The 23,035-nt window shown below is 36.9% G+C and overlaps 3 protein-coding genes across 3 annotated transcripts; all 3 read left to right on the top strand.

Annotated features, from left to right (window-relative positions):
• Positions 1-801: 801 nt before the first annotated feature.
• On the top strand, positions 802-5,071 carry LOC132181504 (uncharacterized). The gene is made up of 3 exons (XM_059594758.1): positions 802-1,917; positions 3,568-3,913; positions 4,657-5,071. Exons 1-3 carry the CDS (start codon positions 893-895, stop codon positions 4,915-4,917), a joined length of 1,632 nt encoding a protein of 543 aa, XP_059450741.1. The 5' UTR covers positions 802-892; the 3' UTR covers positions 4,918-5,071.
• A 1,837-nt stretch (positions 5,072-6,908) lies between these two features.
• LOC132185897 (26S proteasome non-ATPase regulatory subunit 4 homolog) lies at positions 6,909-12,856 on the top strand. Its single transcript, XM_059599711.1, has 11 exons — positions 6,909-7,056; positions 7,184-7,297; positions 7,394-7,499; positions 8,388-8,502; positions 8,578-8,787; positions 9,887-10,190; positions 10,469-10,586; positions 11,705-11,814; positions 11,904-11,972; positions 12,252-12,325; positions 12,452-12,856. The coding sequence occupies exons 1-10, from the start codon at positions 7,045-7,047 to the stop codon at positions 12,288-12,290; spliced, it is 1,197 nt and encodes a 398-aa protein (XP_059455694.1). The 5' UTR covers positions 6,909-7,044; the 3' UTR covers positions 12,291-12,325; positions 12,452-12,856.
• Positions 12,857-15,181: 2,325 nt separating this feature from the next.
• On the top strand, positions 15,182-16,361 carry LOC132190775 (actin-depolymerizing factor 5-like). The gene is made up of 3 exons (XM_059605824.1): positions 15,182-15,248; positions 15,351-15,610; positions 15,992-16,361. The coding sequence occupies exons 1-3, from the start codon at positions 15,228-15,230 to the stop codon at positions 16,140-16,142; spliced, it is 432 nt and encodes a 143-aa protein (XP_059461807.1). The 5' UTR covers positions 15,182-15,227; the 3' UTR covers positions 16,143-16,361.
• The last annotated feature ends 6,674 nt before the right edge of the window (positions 16,362-23,035 follow it).

The following is a 23,035-nucleotide window of genomic DNA, read 5'->3' as shown; positions in this document are numbered from 1 at the left end:
CCCCTCCCCAAAAAAAAAAGCACAAAAGGAACCCTTCTAATAAGATGAGCTTTTGCTGCAGTCTTCGTAGCAGCCAAATTTGCATTTTGTTGTTTAGTACAGCCAAAAAAAAGTTCACTGAAACTTTTGCACAATCCCTCTTTTGAATTTTGAGACCCACATTATATGACATAATTTTCAGTTTTTCACACACCAAGTGTAATAAATAATAATCCTTTTCTTTTTTTTTCTTTTCTTTTTGTTTTAATCTCGTTTTTTTGCAATTTCAAGGAAAAAAAAATTAGAAAAAAATACATTTTACCCCCGAACTATCTACCCATTTGCACTTTTAATCCAAATGTTTAAAAAGTAACATTTTACCCTTCCAAACTTCTAAATTGTTGCAATTTGACCATTCTGACTTTTTTTGTTTTTTTTTGTTTTCTCCAAAATATTCCCATCCCAAGTTAAAAAAAAATTAAAAATTAATTTTTTTTTTTTAAAATTTTAAAAATTAAAGGGTGGCTGACCACCCCAGTTAGGCCTGAGGGAGGCTTCGGCCACCTCTTAATTTTTAATTTCTTTTTTCTAATTTGGTATAGGGGTATTTTGGAAAAAAAAAAAAAGTTAGAATAGTCGAATTGCAACAATTTAGAAGTTTAGAAAGTAATGTGTCACTTTTTAAACATTGAGATTAAAAGTTCAAATGAGTAGATAGTTTATGAATAAAGTGTATTTTAAAAAAATATATATATTACAAAAACAAAGATAAATATAAGACAAAACTAAGAAAAAGCCCTTTTCAATAGCCTTTCCGGCCCTTTCTCATCTCTTCCTAGTTCCTGCCGAGCTAAAGAGTCAAACATACAACAGCTGGTCCATACTCCTCCCTGCGTGTTTCTCTGCGTGTGCGATGGGTAGCACCGAGGAACCCGACAGACCCATATCCTTGTATGACCCCTCCTCCTCCCCCAGCCATCCCCTCCTCTCGAAGCCACCCGACGACCCACAACCGGAAACTGAACCCGACCCGACCCAGTACCTCCAGATCTCCTACAACTACGGGCCGAGGCCATTCAAGGACCTTCCTTTCCTCGTCCTATTCCTCCTCATCGTCCTCTGCACCTTCGGCTTCGGCCTCTTCTCCGTCTTCAACCGAAACAGCTACTATTCCGACCTCTCCTCTTTCTCTTACAGCTCCAACTCCTCCTCGTGCGTCGAAAGCTCGGTCTCAGAGCCCTCGCCCACCACCTGGTTTAGCTTCTATTCGCTTTCTTCTTCCAATTTTTTGGACAGTTTGATATGGGTTTTTGTGGTTACTTTCGTTTTGAGTATACCCATTTGCTTCCTCTTGCTCCTCGCCCTCAAGCATTATACCAAACAAATCGTCTACGTGTCCCTTCCCTTCTTCGTTGTAATCCCCATCTTCTTCAATGTCTACTGGTTCGTCGCCTGCACCGTCAGCTCCTCTTGCAGCGACGCTTTCCCTTTGGTTTACCGGATTCTTGTCCTCGTCTTCGTGTTTTTGGTAATCGCCGTTATCGTCTGGATCTTCGTGGTCAATTGGCACCGAATCGAGCTTACTGTGACCATAATTGGAGTCGCTTCTAACGCGTTATCGAGGAACTTGGGTTTGTTCCTGGTGCTACCGTGTATGACGCTCGGGTTGGTGATCTACTACGCGCCGATTGTGGTGTTTTTGGTGTTTGCGAGCCATAACGGAGAGATTGTGCCGAAGGAAACGGACGGAGAGTATACTTGTGTGTGGAAGCAAGATGGGTGGGTGCCCGCGTACTATGCGCTGGCAATTCTGACGATGCTGTGGTCTTTGGCGGCTATGGTGGAAGCGCAGGTTTATGTGATCAGTGGGACTATTGCGCAGTGGTATTTCTCCAAGGAGGATCAGAGTCCTAGGCGGAGTATAAGAAGTTCTTTGAGGTGAATTCCATTGCTATGTCTTGCTTTGTGGTCTAATTTATCATTATTTTCTTATATATGTCTTTTTGTTGGTTTTTGAAGAGTAATTGCAATTGCATATGATATAGCTTTTTGTGGGATTATATTTATATGTATCTATAGATTGGGCTGTATTTTATAAGAGCGTAAGTGAAATTTAGAGGATTAGTTGGAGATTGTGATGAAGTTTATGATACATTGTCTTTAAACTTGAATAATGCGTGGTGATGATGATGGTTGCTATGAGTAAATTTCAAATTTTTTTATTGGTAAGTTACATGCACCCGGTGAGACTTGAACCCACGACCTCACTCTCCATCTTGCTACAAAGGGAGGAGTAGCAAGATGGAAGTACCATTTGAGCTAAAGCTCATTGGTACTATGAATAAATTTCATATGATTATCTCCTAATAGAAGGTGTAGATAATGGCAATGCATACCGTGTCCATCGATGGCTACTTGGTTGTTGGAGATTGTGATGAAATTTAGGATAGAGTGTCATTAAACAGAAATCATGAGTGGTGGTGATATAAAGAACTGCTGAGTTGCCATGAACAAGTTCCATATGGAGAGCATTTTGTCATGGAGGTATAGATAATATCAATGTATGCCGTGTCCATTGATGGCTACTTGTTTGTTGCCATGGGGTACCAAGAGTACAGGATCTAGTTGAAGATCCCCACCTGAGTGAGATGTACATCCCTTGTGGTTACCCTTACAGTATCTGCCTCTTGTGCAGGGTTTCCATTGCAGAACAAGTTGTGTAGCTCTAAAAATTGATATTGTGTAGTCTGAGGAGGACGAAATTTGTTTTGAAGCTTAAGTTTTAGGATTGTCATGTTGGAGAGCAGCACATGTGGGATTTCCTGTCACATACATGGGGTGCTGTCTTGTGACCCTTTCTATTGGGGTTTGCAACCTTCATACGAGATTCTGTTAGGCTAACCTATGGAGCATTCTAAACATCATCTAATGAGGATAAATGGATGATATATCTGCAAGGAATCCTTTATTTAATTCAGTCGCTTATGGCATGGGATTAAAAAATGTAATGTACTACTATTATGTATTTTCAGTAACTTTTTTTGGGATTCTGGCACTGTATGTTTATTTTCAATATTAATGGCAGCATGTGTTCATGGATATTGGTCCACTTGGTAGTGCCAGTTCACTCTGGCCTTCTGTTGCATAGCTCCACCCCAGTATAGATGTCCAGCTCAGGCCTCTGAGATGTAAAATATTGGAATTTTATTGTATCTGTTGAAGTTTAAGTTATCAGCTTTTGTTTGTAATTATGTACTTTTGGTGCTATCAGTATCAAACTTTTTATGGTTTCAGTAATCCTGTTGTCAATATTTGCTCATGAACCAAATCAATTGGTTGTGTATACAATAATAAGGTTGTGTAATCACTTGACAAAAGGCAGGCATTGTTTCACATGTCTTTCAATGTTTTTCTTGTTTAGTCTTTCCATCTAGTTGTATGGCCAAAACTTTCAGCACATTTCCTCGCTTGCTAGTGAAAAAAGAAAAAAAAAAACCTGACCTAGATGAATGCTTTTCAAATCATAGAAATGGCAACAGTGATCATCATATAGTTTCTTTCTCATATTTTTATTGTAACTACTTGCAGAAATGCATTTGGTCCCTCCTCCGGCACAATATGTCTGTCTGGCCTCCTTATATGTGCCGTGCGTGTGGTGCGCGCTGCTGTTGATACTGCAAGACAAGAAAACCTTCCAGGGATAGTGAACCTTATGCTACGTTGCTGTGTTAATGTTTTTCTGTCAGCAATTGATTTTCTTAACAAGTTTACTATCAACTTTGTGGCAATAACTGGTGAAGCCTACTGCACATCTGCAAGAATGACATACGAGCTTCTCAAACGTAATCTTCTCTCGGCTGTATTTGTGGAGACCATCTCCACACGTTTATTGGCGGGAATTATTTTTGTCCTCTCAGCTATATATGCAATTGCGGTATGTAGTCTTACCAACTCCCTAATCTTTTTGATTGCTATTAGTTACTGGTTCAAGTGGATCTTATCATGAGTTGGCGATGTGAGGAAGCCCTCTGTTTGTTATATGTGTTATTTTTACAGGCCAGATGAACCTGCTTGTCTCCAATTGCAATTGGATGACAATAACCATTTAAAGCGTAGCCTGCTTTTTCTCTTTTTGGGAGGAGGGTTCTAGCCCCAAAAACACAGTAGGGGAGAGAATTTGGTACTGGTTGTAACCTGCTTAACACTTTAGGAACTTGTATGAAGTCTTTGTTAGGGAGAAAAGAGAAGAAGAGAGAGATCGGAAGAAAAGGAAAGATAGAGGGTGGGATTTTTTTAGGAGGGTGGGGTGGGGTGGGGTGGTCGCTGATTGCCGTCTGTTTACAGTTTAATGTTGTTTCTAAACTATGCCTTTTAGATATTAAACTAGAGGATTCTTATATCAGCAAACCTTTTTCTTTTGCAAGGATATATAGAATATCATCAGAAATATAACACTGTTACACTGCCGACTACTTTATCAAAGTATGGCTAGTTGTTGCCAACCTCTTGCACTAGTCAATTGAGAAGGCTTCTGGTGCCATACATGGATAACTTGTGTCCTTTGTGATGATTAGATCTTCATTACTTGCTCAACCTTTTTTAGTTTGTTTAAAGCCTTTTTTATTGTGCTCTCCTTACTTTGTCTAATGCTTGGTGTTAATGGATGTGCATAAGCAGGCCTGTGCTATACTAAAGGCTGTGACCCAACTTGGGGTTGATTCATACTATGTGGCTGCTCTGGCGTGGGTGCTGCTGATCATGGTGTTGGGTTTCTTTGTCCATGTACTGGACAATGCGGTTGATACTATTTATGTTTGTTATGCAGTAGACAGGGACAGAGGAGAGGTTTGTAAGCAGGAGGTTCATGAGGTTTTTGTTCACCTACCCATTAGTAGAAACCATAGACCATCTCTTGACTCCAGAACTCTGGGTGTATAAATAATCCTTGAATTCGAATAATGTGTTGTTATTGATCTGTCATTCGTTGTGTGTATCAAGTTAAACATGCCTGTCGGCAAAATGTGCATACCTTTGAGTGTATAACCTTGTACAATTTTGAGATTTATTCAATAAAGAAGTGGATTTTTTTTTTTTTTTGGCAACATTGAGCAGCAATCCAAAAAAATTATCTGGGTATTCACATTTCAACCAGATTCTTGAGCTGTGAGATTTGTCTCTTCTAATTTTGTTGCATGCTTGATGTCAATTTAGTGGTTCAGCCTGAATTTTTCAAGAGATCTAATGCTTTCCTTGTGTTATTCTATGTGTTTACATTTAATTTGACATATTTCATATCTCTATTCAATATTCTGAATTCATATATTTGGTTTTTATTTCAATAAAACATTTATTTATTATCTTAGCTTATAAAATATTATCCTAATGCATAAATTAATGTGTTTCCAATATGATTTTAATATGGTGGATAAACCATATTCGACAAGTTGATTTTATATGAAAAAAAAAAAGAAAAGAAGCTAGTCTCAAATATATGTCCAGACAAATAGTGTGAACTTAATAATTGAAGGGCACATCAACCCTACCAATTTAGATAATGTTTGGAGGAAAGGGATGATATGGACAGAGGACGAAATACAATATGAGGTGTCTTGAATCTGATGTTCTATAGCACTCCAAAATACCATTAATTTACAATTATTTTTATTGATTAATGTTTTTCACCTGCATTAAACACTTCAAATTTCAAAACCTGATACATATTTTGCCCTAACATTTTTGGAAGACTTCAATATCTGATATCTAGTAGGGTTTGCGGCTGGAGTAAGCTATTTGTCGTCTAGTCATTTGATATTTAACAGAAACCGTTAGATGCACACATGAATTCACATTACAACCAATTGCTGATTGACATATAGCATAATTGATGACTCATGTTAATTGATGTGATCGTAAAATTGGGTTTTTACCAAAAAAATCTAAAAAATCTAAAAAAAAAAAGGCCACCCATTACAACCATTCCTAGTGGTCAATTGCTTTATGTGAGGGCTGCCCCTCATTAGATTTTTTATCCGGTTGCGGTTCATTGCCAATCATTTAGTGAGGGTGCGGCTCCTCTTCACTAAATAATGGATAATCCTTATAGGCAGGGATCAATCGTTTCTCATTTATTAAAAGGTAGTCGTGAGGAATAGTCAATATTTTTTATTTTTTTAATTAATTTAAGGGTAAAACTAATCTTATAATAATATCAAGCGACGTGAGTCATTAGCTATTTTATTAGCAACGGAATATGACGTGAATCCACATATGCATCTAATAGTTTAGACCACAAATCTACTCATACATCCAAAAGATTTCATGGAACAACTTGATGATAGGGACCATTTTGAAGAAATAGCGTGGTCCAAGATCTTGAGGATATTTTTTGGTAGCGAGAAATGACTTTGGGAAGATTGGACATGATGAGATGGTAACGGAATTGCTTCAATTGATTCTCTTCAATCCACCCTAATAGTTTTATATAATAAGCTTCCCCTCCCCCATATAATTATTTATCCTTTTGCTTTTAATCATACGATTGAAGGAGGCTGTTTTCTGTTTTATTTTATTTTTTTCTGAATTTATAATGATTTTTGTTTATCTTATTAAAAAAATTTGAAGTTATTTTTGTTTTCTTACTAGGTTGAAGACATTGATAATTTTTGATAATTAGGGGATGTTGTCGTAAGAAAAATTTTATTTAATAGACTGATATATACAAATTTATTTCATTAATCTTTTTCCTCACAAGTTCTTGTTAATTCAAAATATTAATTTTTACTACCAAATCATTTCAATCGTATGAAAGTGGTATAATAATTTATTGAATGACATTTCTTCGATTACACTCTAAAGTTTGGAATTGAAGAACAGTTTGAGAGGGGAAGGTATTTCTTCCCCGAAAAAATAAAAAAAATAAAAAAACTTTACCTTAGGTAAACAAAGCCTTTATAAACTCAAAATCCAAAAGCAAATGCTTACAGTTTAGCGCGAGCTTTTTTGGTCCGACGTTTGACATACTCTTTCTCTAGGTCTCCCGCCTGCTCATACACAAATCTACCAGCCATGGTTCTTGAGGTTAGTCTTGGAAAAATCAGTTCATACTTCTTAAACCTAAAAGGAAAGATCTTGTTGTTTTCTTTAATCATCATGTATTGCTCATAATTATTGGATTGTTGTTGTTGTAATCTTTTGATTAAACCAGGCAACAATGATATGTATCGATAACTCAGAATGGATGCGAAACGGCGATTACACGCCCTCCCGATTCCAAGCCCAAGCGGACGCCGTTAATCTCATTTGTGGCGCCAAAACCCAGGTCCTAAATACACCAATTTCTTGGTTATATGGGCACATTGTATGTATCTTATTAGAATTTTATGATTTGACTTTTTTATTTTTGGAAAATTGATAGACTAATCCGGAGAACACAGTTGGGATTTTGACAATGGCGGGCAGAGGGGTTCGTGTATTGGCCACTCCGACCTCTGATCTCGGCAAGATTTTGGGTTGCATGCATGGTATGCTAATCCAACGTACTCTGTGATTGATTTTTTCATGTGGGTTTCGGTTAATTTTTTGAGATATTTTATACCCACTGGAGTTGTCATGTGTACCAATTACAGAATTTGTGATTGAAAAAATTGTGACATTTATTCGGAATTGGTCTCTTGGGTTCACGTTAAGAACTTCGGAATTGTTAAATGTAAGTAATGAGTGATTACTTTTAGTTTAGTGTGAGGTTGATTTGGCTTAACATGCATGGTATTCTAATAAACTTGTTCTATATTTTATTTTTTATTTAGTTTTTGGTTTATTTATTTATTTATTTTTTTTGAGATATTTGTACTAATTATAGAATTTGTATGATTGAAGTAATACGTGACATTACTTGGGTATTGCCTCTTTGCTCAACTTAAGAACTTGAAATTGTTAAATGTGTGTAACGAGTGATTAGTTTTTCAGTGTGATGTTGGTTTCAAGCATGGAAATTTGATGGTGTTTGCGATTCATAGTTCAGAAGGATTGTGGAGAGTGAGGTCATGAAATTGAGTGAAGAAAGATTAATTCTTTGGTATTAGATGGTAAGAAGCTGTTTGAATTTCAGCTTTTGAAGATAGCATTGCTAAAATGAGTTGTGGAGATTCAAAAGGTTGCTATTATGTTTAAACAATATAAAGTTAGATGGGAAAACAGCTGTCCTTTGTAGGTTATATACTTGTTTGTTTCATTTCCCCTCTTTTTTTCTTTTGGATGAGTACCTGGGTGATATTGGATTCCTATGGAACTTTCTGACCCGGAAATATGTGCTAAATTGGACATTTGAATAACTTTCAGCTGTTTCCTTATCATGTTGCAGTGCTTTCTCTATTTTTTTTTTTTTTGATTTTCTGATTCCCTTTTGATAGGTCTTGAAATGGGGGGTGAGATAAACATAGCGGCTGCATTACAGGTTGCGCAGTTGGCTCTTAAGCATCGCCAAAACAAACATCAGCAGCAAAGGATTATTGTATTTGCTGGAAGGTAAATAATTTGAGCTTTGAGTTGCTCATTCATTTTTGTTTACATCTAACCTTTTCATTTCTTCCCTGTATTCAGTCCTGTCAATTATGACAAGAAAGTGTTGGAGACGATTGGCAAGAAATTGAAAAAGAACAGTGTAGCTCTTGATATTATTGACTTCGGTGAAGAGGATGATGGGAAGCCCGAGAAGTTGGAAGCCCTGCTTGCTGCTGTTAATAATAATGGCCACAGTCATATGGTTCATGTTTCTCCTGGTCCAAATGCTCTCTCTGATGTGCTTCTCAGGTGTGATATTGTTTTATTTTATATTATATTGTTTTCTTTTTTTGCTTTTATATAAATATTACTTATGAAAAAAAATATTGTTTTCTTTTTTTGCTTTTATTTTTTAATTTGCATTTTACATTTTGAAATTTCCCTTTTTAGTATAAAAAAAAAGAAAAAAGAAAAAGAATTGTGACTAAAATGCTTTGGAATTTAAAACTTAAATTTGACTGTCGTCATATATTAGTAAAAATCTATTTGAAAAAGGTAAAAGTTTTGGGAGACCAAAAGCAATGCATATTCGAACAAAGAAAGTTCTCAAATTCATTGAGGTTTTATTACCGGTTACTTTGAAAGTGATAGAAGAAGTGTTCATAATGTATAATTCTTATGATGAGAGGCAACCGAATTACATGCTGAACCGGACTTTACTTAATGGTAAAGGTGGTGTAACATCTCTATTACAATTAAGTAGAATGCTGTGTAAATTCTGATAATGGCCTACGTGATGTTAATTCATAAAAACACCTTGGATGTCTATATTTCTATCATGAAAAGAATACTGACTACAGAACTTTTTTAGTACATCATTTTATCATTTAGATAAAGCAGTTACACTCTACTACACCATAACCACCCCTGTCACAACTGTTTCTATTGCTTCCTGTACTTTCTCCACATCCTTTCCCTTTTTCTTCACCAAAAGCCATGACAGACTGCCTGCCTGTTTATGTCTCTTCTTTCCCAACCTTCCACAGTCTTCATCTCTTCTACACAGAAAATTTAATACTTCACCTTTCACCTTTTGAGAAGCCTAATATAATATCATGCCCCGAATCTCAACCGAAAGGAAAGGACAAAGAAGAAAGAACGAGAAAGGAGAGGTGTAGTAGGAGAAAGGACAATCTGGCCAACAATATGCAGGTTCAATGTGAGACTTTATTTACCTCAACGAATATAACTAGGCGAATTATACGAACTAGGGTATAAGTTTCCAATTCTGTTGTTCCTTTGCACACTTATTGTTCCTTCAACTTGGCTAATATTACTCAAAAGAACAGAATGGTGCATTTATCTCAATGTTTCACACAAGTGATTTAATTGTTTATCATAATGGCAGTTCTCCTGTTTTTACTGGAGATGGGGAAGGAGGAAGTGACTTTGCAGTGGCAGCAGCAGCTGGTAGTGCTTCTGGCTTTGATTTTGGCGTAGACCCCAACTTAGATCCTGAGCTGGCTCTTGCCCTTAGAGTTTCTTTAGAAGAGGAGAGGGCAAGGCAAGAAGCTGCTGCAAGAAGGGCTGCTGAGGAAGCTTCTAGACAAGAAAAAGATGAGGAACCATTATCTAATACAGAAGATGCAACTACGGCAAAGCATGTGGACATTGCAGATCCTGAAGAAAACAATAATGCCAGTGATGAGATGGTCGGTGTCTTCTTTTTAACTTCTATATTGACATTTGTGTGAGTGCGCTCGAGCGTTCATGCGCGTGTGTGAACACAGAAAATTACCGATGCAATGGTTGGTGTCACATTCAATTTCAATTGAAACTCGTACGTGTGTGTTGAAGACACTTGTTGAATATTGCGTGTACTGCTCACATTTTATGGAGTTGTTTGCTTGGATGTCATTATCTGTTACCATTAGATAATACAAAGAACTACTTTACTTTGAATTGGCCTTGACAATTGATATGGTTATAGGATGACGAGAATCCTGAGGAGGCTCAAGCTATGTCCATCGATATCTCTGGATCTGATCTCTCTGTGGGTGATGCTGAGATGACATTGGAAATTACTGAGGATCGGGAGCTGATCTTAGGTAAATTTTTGTGTTATTTCATTCACTTAGGGGCTGAATGATACTTTGACAACCTCCCCCCCCACCCCCAACACACAGCCCATCTTTTTTTATTTTGCTTATTGTTTATGGGAAATCATTTCTGTGTATTCTGTGTTGAGTCACTAGTTTGAAATGAGCTTAATACCAATATCAAATTCAAATTCTCTAATGATTTTTGTTGATACTCCAAGATTTGTTCCACCCACCATGAGAGGACTTTGGAGGAGATTAAGTTTTTATTTTTCAACACATTGTATTTTTGGACAACTACATTTGTTTCTCCTTTGGTGATTAGTTATCATGATTTTTTTTTCCTACTAGCTAAGTGGCTTCTCTTATATACTTCTGGTGTATGTGGAGTGCTTTTCGCTTTTAATGATATTTTGATTACTTGTATATGAAGAAAGAAAAAAATGGGGTTCTCTACATTTATGTGTGCATGCGATTGACTGTGATGACATGAAGGATTCTTCCATGGTCCATCACCTAACGTTTCTTTTATTGCTACATATTTCAAACATATTAGATCTTTCACTTTGTTGTATGGATGACTGAATTCTGAAACCCTAATATGAATCCTATTCTAAGATCTAAAATCATTTTGTGAATCCTACTCTTAAGACATTTGGCTGCACCCAAAAAATATGCAGCACCTTTCTGTATTTCTTTTCTTCTTTTCTGGTTGTATGCTTGCAAATGTTTAGAGGCGCATTTATGGCCTTGCTTGCTGTTGTAAGTCCTATGTTCAACTGTCCCCAAGAGGTAGCTCAATCGGCTTGGACCACGCTTAATGAAGCGGAGGTCACTAGTTCGAATCCCCCTCCCCCCTCTTGTGCGGACATGTCAAAAAAAAAAAAGTCTCATGTTCAACTTGGGACTGAATCAATGTCAAGTTGATGTTAATATTTACCAAGTTGGCGAAGTAGCATTTCGGATTGGAAAACTTGTTGATATAGAGCTTTCTTTGTCATCTGGTTAATGTGGCATTTGATTTTTTAAGATTTTAAACCTCAACAGAGATCCAGTCATGATTTTTTTTTTTTACCATTGACTTATTAACATGTGCTGATCCATTACCCTAATTTTGCTGCATGCAGCTCTTGAAATGTCCATGCAGGGAGGCGAAGAAGATCATCAATCGGCCGCCGAGTCACTTGTAAGCAAGGTGTTGAAGGATCAGGCCGCTGTGTCATCTATCCTTGCATCAGTATGTGTACTTGAACCTGCACTGATTAACTTCTAAAATAGTCAGTTTTGCATATGCGCCATTGTCCTGACATGTAATGTCCCTCCCAGCTTCCAGGAGTTGATCCTGATGATCCTTCAGTACAAGAAATTCTTGCATCGCTGCGAAGTCATTTTGATGTGAGTATTTAGAACATAGAGTAATGCTATATACCATCATTTTATCCCCCCAAAGCTATCCAATGGTGATTTTAAAAGTTACATTAGCATTGGGGGAATAAAAAGATGGCATATAACATTACTCTTTGAACATATCCGATAAGACCTGCATGGGTGACTAAATATACCTTCTTTTTTCCTTTCATCATGGCATTTGTATCCGTGTTTACTGTACCAACATCTTCTTGTGTATTTTCTGCAACTCCCCTTTTCTATTTTTATGTTTCTTACACACAACAGAAGAAGAATGAAGATGACCCACCAAGTGAGGACGATTGAACATGCTATTACCCTACTGCTGAATCTTCTTTGAGGTGGGAACTTCAATTTCAGATCCCAATTCTATTCAGATCCCAATTATACGTTTTAAAAGTGGATGATGCCTTAGTTGTTTTGACATTGATAATCTATCATACGAGCATTCTGTTCTTCTCCTGCAGGCAATGGGTTCTTTATCCCCGAGAAAGGCTTCTATGTCTTTTGGGAAGGACGGTACAAGAAACAGATACAGGAGGAGCTCTTAGTCATGGAAATAGAAGTCTATTGAATTTCGCATAGAAAATCACAAGCTTGGAGCAGCTTGATTAAATTGCAATTACTTTGTTAGTAACTTCCAAACATTGTGAGCTATGTGATTAATTGTCTTTAACTCCATTCTTGATCCATAATTGCATCTATCGAAGAAAAAAAAAACAGGGCATAGTTGGATCGGAAAGGGTTTAGATCTAGATGTGCTGAATGGTATCTCCCTCAAAATGGGGGTCTTGTTCTGTTTCTGCTTTGCCTTCCCCACCCCCACTCCCCCTCTTGATTAATGTTTTTTAGTTGAGCAATGCTCCTCTTCACATCTATTTTCCACACCTATTTTACATTGACATGGAAAGCTACTCATCATATGTCACGATGTCACGTTAGCTGGTATGAAATAGGTGTGAATGGTAGCATTACTCTTCTTAGTTGTATTTCCCCCTTCCCAATCCATTAATGGCTGAGGAACGCCCGGCGAGGCCTTCCAATGAGAGCCTTTTCCTCTTCTTAGGGTCTGCCGTCTCATGTGTTAAAGACCAGTATCATAAACCAACCTAATGGCCTGTGGCTGATGCTGAATAGTTGAGGTACCAAAGAAAATGTGAAACTCAGAGGAATCCTATTCAATGATATCCACAAAATCCATTGGGATACATTGCCGAAACATTATGATTTCCCCAAAACAAGTGATGTTTAATCAATGCTGCAATTTGCGGTGCTGAGAAATGCATCTTTTCGACTTTTATGTGGGTCAATAATGTGCACCACCAAATTGAGTGCTTCCATAAGGAAGAAGCTGGGAGCTACCGGCGGAATTCTTGGGTTTCGATCCCAGAGCAGGTACGTGTCATACTTGACAACATTTCTGCTCGTAGTTTTTGTGAGGATATGAGACTCCGAACTTAGAAAACAAATGAACCATGCCAACAAAGTCGTGGGCCTAAATGAGGATTTTGTCAAGGGGGGCGGGCCACCCACATGAGGGACATGCCTCCCCATGCTCTCTCTCTTGCATTGCTATTATGATGGATTCTAGTGTTTGTGATCTCTCTCTCTCTCTCTCTCTCTCACTTTCATTACCCAACCACTCATCTTTATCTTCAACAATGGTGAGCTATTTACCAGTTTATTTTATTGAATAATTGTTGGGATGTTCCTAGACAAACTCGTGGAAAAGCTGAAACCTTAGAAGTATGAAATCTAGAAAGTTATTTATGTACAGAAAACCAAAAAGATATCGATAACCAAGATGGCAAAAGAGGCTGATCAATGGAAGAAACGGTAATTGGAGATGCATACATTGACTCGTTTCTACCGAGAAAAGCTTTAACAAGTTCCCCATCCTCCTTTTCTCCTTTGCTTTCACGCCAAGACTTTTTGATGAACACAAAGATAGAGATGTGGGTGTGCGATCCGAGATGGGACCACTGTCTCAGTTACACTGCTTAGCTTGTATGCACCTCAAAATGAATGTTACATGCTCTTGTTTTGTTCTCCTTTCTTCACTATTGCTGTATTTTGCTTGACTGTGCCATGCCTATTTGCTGTTGTCCCTATCATGCACTCATTCATGATGGATCAAAGTGTGTCGGTAGCTATAAGTTTCTTAAACGTCCATGTCACTTATCACGTCAGTTACTAACATGTGTATCTGCTTTAGCCACTAAAATGTAGAGGCAGTTCACTTGACACTCATTTGTTATCGGGAATACTGTAATTCTTAGTACAAAATCCTTACGAACTAACATGATAGTCTACAATTGGTGAAATAATTAAGAACAAATCTCTCATTAATTAAATTAGTGGTTGACTTGTCAACCATACACTCTTAATCATTTCATCAATTATGAACTTGTCATGTTAGTTTACAATTGAGTTATAGTAAAAGTAGTATTACTGTATGCATTTTTCCCTAACACCATGAACATGAACAGACATCGGGGTAAATTGAACAATGGAATGATTTGGCATTGGCCTAGGATGAGTTCAAATGTCATATCTTAACAAGATTGGAATCAATGTATTATACAAAGTTGCAATAATGAATGCCAAGGGCTGCTTTAACTTATCCCCATATGATTGTGATGAGCTCATAAGTAATCAGCTTGTTGGGAAGGCATTATCTACATAGAGTGGATCAGATTCCATGAAAAATGCTTGTGTTACTATAATTTCTTTACAAACTTACGTGGCAATCCACATAGATGCCATATGCCGCAACATGGGTGATAAAATTAAGAGACAAAATTTGACAGATAAATTTAATTATTTAGTGACTGGCGTAACAGTTCACATGAGTGTCACACAGATTGCTATGTCAGTTTGTAAAAAACTTGTAGTAGAAATTGCAGTACCTCTAACAACACTCCGAATTCTATCTCTTTTGATTAATTAAAAGTAATTAAGAGAAATTATTAAGTTAAAATACACATTAAGCCAATTCATACCTAGTTGCCATTCAGACTTTGGTAAATCCACTGCACAACTGCAAAGAGAAACCAAATCTACTAAATCAAGGGCAACTTGGTCAATGACATCAACTATATATATACAACTTTAGTTAGATCTAGTATATGGACAAAGTTGTAATATGAATGAATATTAATGGCATTTCAATCTCCAAATCTTTATATAAGATCAAGTGCCACTCTCTCAAATTCAGACCACTTTAATCACATCACAACAACCATGGCTATGGCATTCAAGATGGTAATGTTTTCTTCCAAACACTTTTTTTCTTTTGATCTTTTTTCCAAAGAAAGTATGCTTTTTTATTTTGATTTGGTGTTGCTGGGTATATGGCAATTGCAGGCCACCACAGGAATGTGGGTGACAGATGAGTGCAAGAACTCGTTCATGGAGATGAAGTGGAAGAAGGTGCATAGGTACATAGTGTTCAAGATCGACGAGGGGTCGAGGCTGGTCACCGTCGATAAGGTTGGCGGCCCCGGTGAAGGCTACGATGACCTCACCGCATCGTTGCCGGACGATGATTGCCGATATGCTGTGTTTGATTTCGATTTTGTCACAGTTGATAATTGTCGGAAGAGCAAGATCTTCTTCATTGCATGGTCGGTCACCATCATTTCTTATATATTATTATATATCATGCTCTAGATCAATAGCAGTTGTTACAATATTTTAGCCATGTTAGGTGACTGTTTTGATATTTTAGCCATGTTAGGTGACTGTTTTGACCCTATGGTATAGAAATGCAGGCATCGAATCTCTTTGCCACTCTTGTAAGCAACATGGTGCAACCACCCCACCATCCAAGTAATCTAGTAGGATTATATAGTCATTTTAGTGAAATAAGAATAATATGGTAATTAATGGAATCCTAGGAATTGTACTAGGACCCAATGACGGATCTCGTGCATGTAATGGGCAGCTTTATTTTATGCGATCCAACCAAATTACTAATGAATGACGTCAATTTCGAGGTTTTTTAGGTCTCCGACGGCTTCAAGAATAAGAGCAAAAATACTGTATGCAACCTCCAAAGCTGGGCTGAGGAGAGTGCTGGACGGCATCCACTATGAAGTCCAGGCAACCGACCCGGATGAGATGGGAATGGATGTGATCAAGGACAGGGCCAAATAGATTGGGGGCATCTTACTTTTATTTAATAACTCCAACCATATGTGCTTTTCTTCTTGTTGCTTTCTCTTTTTTTTTTTCTAGATAATTAGCACTAATGTAAGCTAATCTTCCAATTTGTAATAATAAATTATGTCTTCGTGTGTGATAATTTAATGACAAAAGGGCCTTTTGATGTAATCCCTTTCATCATGGAAAGGTAAAAAAGGTGAATTAGTGTGATATTTGATTGCCAATGACCCTTTTGCTTTTACTGCCACTAGTAGTAGGATTCCCTGTCATCGTCACGATGGTGATAGGACAACCTTATCCAGGATAAGTATGTCTCTGGCTTTGGCTTGGTTTAACATTGATCAAACTCAAAGAGCTAAGAAGAGGGGAAGATAGATAATAACAGAGGAGATGATATTGGATGCTTCCTTAAAAAGGTCGGGAGCGGCCAGTTCTAACGTATTGTGAGCATACAAGTTAACACTTTTATAAACCTTTCTTGTCTTTTAAGATTAGACAGAAAATGAGTTAAGTATGTCTGAAATGATCGGGGAAATCTTTCGGTCCTCAGTGAGACTCGGATGATTGAGAATTAATGTCACAGTTAATGAATCGAATCACCCTCCCAAGATGAAGTTTGGTGGTAAGAGCTTCTCCAAAATTTGGCTTGCAAAGGGAGGATAATTATGAGGATAATAAAAGAATTCAGAGAAAAGAAGTTGTTCATACCACCTAGCTAGCATGATTTGGGCCAGACCCAATTGCCCATGATGCGACTCCCACATAAATGATATTTGATGGCTTCACTTAAGTTTATCGGATAGGATTTGAGGTATAATTTATGGGCCCTTTTTTGACTTGAGTCATTGGCACTAATGAGAGTAACGAGGATGTCATGAAGTTAACGAGGATGTCATGAAGTGCTTGTGGTGCTATTTATTTTGTCTAGCCAATGATATCAAAAAACCAGGCTACTGCTAATTTAGAGCTCGAAATCTTTCCCTTTCCCAAATTCACCAAGCCTGATCTCATCTTTAATGAAGATTTTTTAACTTATTCTTTTAAAAACTGGTTAGCTTTATCAGAGAATTGTTAAATAATAACTCTTTCATTTGTAAAGTGTAGTCTGTTCTCTTTGTTTCAAAGTCTAAACTTTTAGATTGGGTAACAAAAATCAGGCATGTTAGTTGATACTTGAAAGAAATGTTATAAACTACATGAATGAGGAGGCCCTTCACTCTCCAATCCATGAACAAACTTACATAAACTTGAAAGTTCTGTCAACTTTCATTCTGCGTAGGAAATGCTAGCCATACCACTACAAAAAAAAAAAAAAATGGAGAGATTTTTTTTATGTCCGACACATGTCAGTATTGACACGTCACTAAAGTTTAGTGACATGTCGGACTTCCTGACACGTCAAAAACAGGTAGTAAAAAAATAATGCTTTTATTTTTTGTAGTGTACGTGTGGTATACGCACGACTAATTTACATGATGATATGACAATATAATTTGGCACTACCACGTCAGACTCCCAAAAACTTTATTGATAGCACAAACAAAATCTGCCCACTAGGACAATCGGCCACCTCAACCGAACTTTTGAAGGTGGTGTGACCACTTTTGAAAGCCATCAGAGACCGATCTGGTGGTCTCAGTCACTAGATTTCTTTGATCGGGTAGTCTCAACTACCCTTGCTTGGTGGTTGGGAGTAGGTTGGCTAGATGAGAATGTGCAACTTATTTTTGTTGATGTGACATTACTATGTTAGCACATAAGGGGCAGTACATACCATTACTCTCATGGGAATCAAAAAGCATGAGAGAATAAAGAGTAATGCTACAATCAAAAGGGCCTAAAAGAATGTTAAAAGAGCATGGAGTAGCTATATATGAGGTGAAAGCAACGCAGACCACAAAGATGGGCATTCATTATCATGGGCCACCATCTACAAGAATTGAATCATGTTTTGGCACCTAACTCTCACACACAACATCATCCCTCTCAGAGGTTGTCTTGTCTGAAATTCTGGATCTGTCCCTGTACTTAGTACTAATAATCATGTCTAAGCTGCATTAATTCAATGATATATAAACACCCTTCTTTTAACCACTTGTGCAGCAAAAACCTATATGGATATCTTCTTCTTTCACAGTTGAGGAAAACAACAGTTACAACCACCATTGCCATGATAACACACAGAAGTCAAAATAACCATAGAGACATGCCTTACAGTTGCCCACAATGATGCACTCCACATGCAATTTGCATATGAATGCAGGAGAGTAAATGGTGTAGCATTGTAAATTGCACTTATGAAAATAAAATCATTTGTAAGCTGTAACAACATCAGTGCCATGTCAATTTTTGTTAATTTGTTAAACGCTTAACTGAGTTTTTAAAAATCACATTTTTAAATCGAACTTTTTGAAATCACAAATTCAAACAGACCCATAGCTGAGAAGAGAATCGGAGTAAATGGTGGAACCTGGCAATGGTAAATGTTCATTGCTGATTAGGTATTTTGGTTAAAGACAATTTGGGACTCTAGCTTTGTAGCAAGGATTGGTCTAGCCCAGGTCAAGTTAACCACTCCATGGTCCATGCCTTCAAAATATTTGCCTTCAAGGCCCTTTATGAGTTGCTGTGTTCTGCCTTAAAGCGGGGGGACAAAAAATGTAATGGGCCTGGTAGCCCAAGTTTGTTTCAATGCAATGGCCCAGTCAGCGGACCACTTGGTTTTGGGCTTTTCCATGAAACACTTTTTTTTTTTTTTTTTGTCTACGACCAATTGACCACCTAACCCAATTCAAACTTTTTCTTTTTCTTTTAGGTACCACCTAATTCACTCATCTCGGCTACAATCACGCAAATTATTTTGACTAATATAGAATTACTGTCCCAAGGCAAAAGAGCCTGATTGAAAAGAGATTACATTTTTCTGGTTAATTGAAATAGTTTAGTGAAACTCAAAGTATTCTCATTAAAATGAATTGAATCAATAATATATATTATATACTCTTATTATATATACATTATAAAGCAGTTATGGAGTTTTTAACCAAAGTACATTAATATACATAATTGAACACAATTCTATTCCAAAAGCCTAAGCTAATGGATTAAGGTCCACTTAAGTATATTAACTACTATTTTCTTTTATATTTTTTCAATGTGGAATACATCATTTACAAGTGCACTCACAACAAATAATTATTCTGTTACTCTCTCTCAAGATGAGATATATCATAAAAGACTATGAAACCATGCAAAGCCAAATGGTTTAGTGAAGAGTTGATGAAACATGAAAATGTTAGTAAAAAAAGTTGAATCTTTTCTCGTACCAAATGACAATCTATTTCTGTATGTTTTGTAATTTGCTGCAACAATCTCAGGTTCTTTCTATTTCTCTCAGAGACACAAATCACAAAAACAAAGAATGTTTACACTATTTTATCAAAGTCATAACATATTGATGTGGTGCAAGAGACAACTAGAGGACTTTACCTGGCAACCATTATTTTCTGACTGAGTGCGTCGAGTCAAAATCTGAAATGGGCAAAGCCGTACATTTCCAACCTCAGACAGCTTTCCAGCTCAGAAAAAAGGTCAGATGATGTCACCACAGAGAACGGTGGGATCCAGCAGTGTATGTATAGATGACTGAAATGATCACATGTCCGCCACGCGACTATGTGGACGCACGGGTGTCAAATCTGCACCGTTGAATCCGCCGAATGGTGGCCCATGGCCCCATTATTCCAATGATGCATGCACGTTCAATATGTGATCTCTGCCGTCAGTTGGGTGGGAATTTGGCAATGTCTATCTGGCCCCTGGCCCCTGGCCCCACCCAGGCCCCCCTAGCAGAAGCTCCTCCTTGATTAGGCTGATTCTCACCTTCCCGTCAGCTTCCCTGCTTTTGGTAAAAGAAAAGGAAGTGTGGGTGGGAGGTGATACTCCACGCGCCTTCGTAGCACGTGCTCAGCTGCTTCTCGTCAATCTCTTTGACCAGTTTTCACTTTATCTTGTCAAACAAGTTTTGATAACGTTGGACAGTACCCAATGAGAAGCTCTTTGAACAGCAAATGACTAGTTTATACCCAATGAGAAGCTCTTTGAATAGCAAATGACTAGTTTATACCCAATGAGAGTTTATACCCAATGAGAAGCTCTTTGAACAGCAAATGACTAGTTTATACCCAATGAGAAGCTCCCATTAATTAAAAAGAAGATTAATTTTTGTGGCTTGAATGATAAGTGTTGTTCATATATAATTTTATATTGTAAATTTTTTTTTTCTAAGCAAGTATAAATTAATGTACAAAAAAAGCAAGGCTTTGTTTGGCAACGGGGTTGGGTGTGTAGACACTGTTTACGTATCTGACCATTTGTGCGTTTTGTCCAAAAAAGTTGAATTTTCAAAGTTTTCTCAATGTAAATTGATGAAAATGGATTGGATATTGAAAATGAACCAAAATATTAGCTTGATTTATGGTAAGGAGCGCGCATGATGAAGGGAGTAGTCGTTGGATGGATCCAAGACTAGTGGCGGATCTAAGAATTCGTAGTAGGAGAGGCGGAACTAAAATAATAATTTTAAAAAAAAATTTGGAAGGGTGAGAGAAGGAGGAGTAGGGTTTAAGGTAAAAAAAAATTAAAAAAATTACCCTTTAAAAAAAAATTTCAAAAATTTTTGGAAGGAAAGGCGCCCCTGCCATCCCCTTTTACATCTGCCTTGGTCTAAGACTAAGGTGGGGATGATGCTTGTTGAGAGGAAGGGAGGAGGGGTGAGGAGATTGAGCTCTTCTATTCTCTTTGTTAAGGGTTCATAAGGACACTCTGCAATAGGAGAGAACATATGATCATTTCAAGTATAATCACATAACCATTCACTAAGAATATTCTAATTCTATGACTAAAAAAAAGAAAGAGAGAGAGAACATGTTATCATTTCAAAGTACAAATCACATAACCATTCTTTTTTTTTAAAAAAAAAAAAAAAATTAAATCACATAACCATTCACTTCGTGAATATTTTTCTATAAATCTTTGACTCTTAGCAATTTTTCACTATTTGCCTTTATTAATTAATATAAGCATCGGAGAATTCCACTACCAATAACCCCCCCACAAGTCTAATTGTTTACATCCCTCTTGCAAGCAGGTGTCTATTAGCTAAGTTTGATCTTGCAATCAACTGCACCAGTAATAATGTATACTATTAAACTACGTACATAATCAAGAAACTTCACATATAACGAATGGATCAGATTGAATCAAGTAACACAACCCCTAATACAAAATTAATTTAACCAAACTATTTGATACTAATATTTGGACCCAAAATCGAACCATACTAATACAAAAACCGAATCGAATCAAATCAACCCAAATAATCCGAAGAACCAAGTTGCATTCCCCTACTTGCCATATATGTGGGTTATTTTAAACACGTCACATCAATCACTATAAAATAAGTACGAAGAGCAGCATTGCTCCAAAAAAAAGTGTTGGCTATCACTTGTATAAGTACGAGGTAATTACAATTTTTAGATATTCACTCAAAATTGATAAAATTATTACTGATGCCTCTTAACTTTTGAATGTTTAATAGAGCCAGGGTACTTAAAAAAAAAAATAAAAAAATATGAGAGACACGTAAGAATAGAGAGAGAGATGGGATATGTGTGAGGCTTTGGGTAATTGGGATGATACTCGAGATTTGCATGAAATATCTAGATGAGCCATTGATAAAGTAGGCAGGTGCATCTCACAATCAGCATGTGTAGACGTATGAAATGAATGAATTTTGGATTGTGATGGGGGGTTTGCATTTTATGCTCTTCATCACACCTTCTTTCACACTCGAGGAATGCATGGGAGATTAAGACTTTGTTTGTTAAAGACTCATAATGGAGAGCAAAAGTTGGACGTGAAATATTGTAATTGATCCAAAACTTTGAAAAATAAAATAATCTCAAACCATTTAATGCTTTCAATAATGGAAGACAATTTTATTCATTCAAATAATAATAATAAGGCGTTGTGTCCATTACTTATTTCTTATGATCTTACGTGGATATTATTTTCTAAAAAAAATATAAAAGACTGGTGCAGTAATTTTTTTTTCTTCATAATTTTTAAAAAACAATATTTATCTAAGATCAGAAGAGTATAGGAATCGTAGTATTTCTCTTTCAAAAAAAAATTGGACGAATAATGATAATAGAGATACATATATTGAGGTGTTCACGTAAGTCAGCCTTACACTCTAAACAACGCAAAAACTTGTTCAAACACTCTGCAATCTACACCGTCTTTTTTTTAAATTTAATACGAGAGAATTCTTATAAAATTTATCAATCTAAATGAGTGGGAGAGAAGTAGATGGAACTCGTAAAAAATCTCTAGTGTTTACTATCCAAAGTAGAAGCAATCAAAACAATAAAATTATGTGTGCGTGTGGTCTATGGCTTTTGCAAGCCTAATGAAAATATAGCTAGAGAATATAAAGCCTGCCTAGATTTACTTTGATCTGCTTCAATTATTTACGCACTTTGCAGCGCCAATCCAACGGCCATCATTTCCCTTTACTTTTTTCAGACAAACCTGACGTTGACAAGGAAATCTCTAGCCAAACCAAGGTAAAAGAGGAAGTCGTTTTTACCCTGCAAAATTCCAAGGACTACGTCGTTTTACAAGTACAGGAAAAGATCCCGCAGACACAGGGCTGACTCATCAATCCCCTGTCGCGACAATCAAAATCGGCACTCTTTCTTATGGATTAGACGATTAGTTGTTTAAATTAATCCTTAATTACTATTTAATTAAGTGGCCGTTAATTAAGATTATTAAAATAAAAAGACAAAAATCCCTCTTATATCATCGACTCACTCTCT

Source organism: Corylus avellana, chromosome ca1, assembly GCF_901000735.1.
Source record: "Corylus avellana chromosome ca1, CavTom2PMs-1.0".
In the NCBI taxonomy this organism is placed as follows: domain Eukaryota; kingdom Viridiplantae; phylum Streptophyta; class Magnoliopsida; order Fagales; family Betulaceae; genus Corylus; species Corylus avellana.
This window is presented reverse-complemented; position numbering and strand designations above follow the sequence as displayed.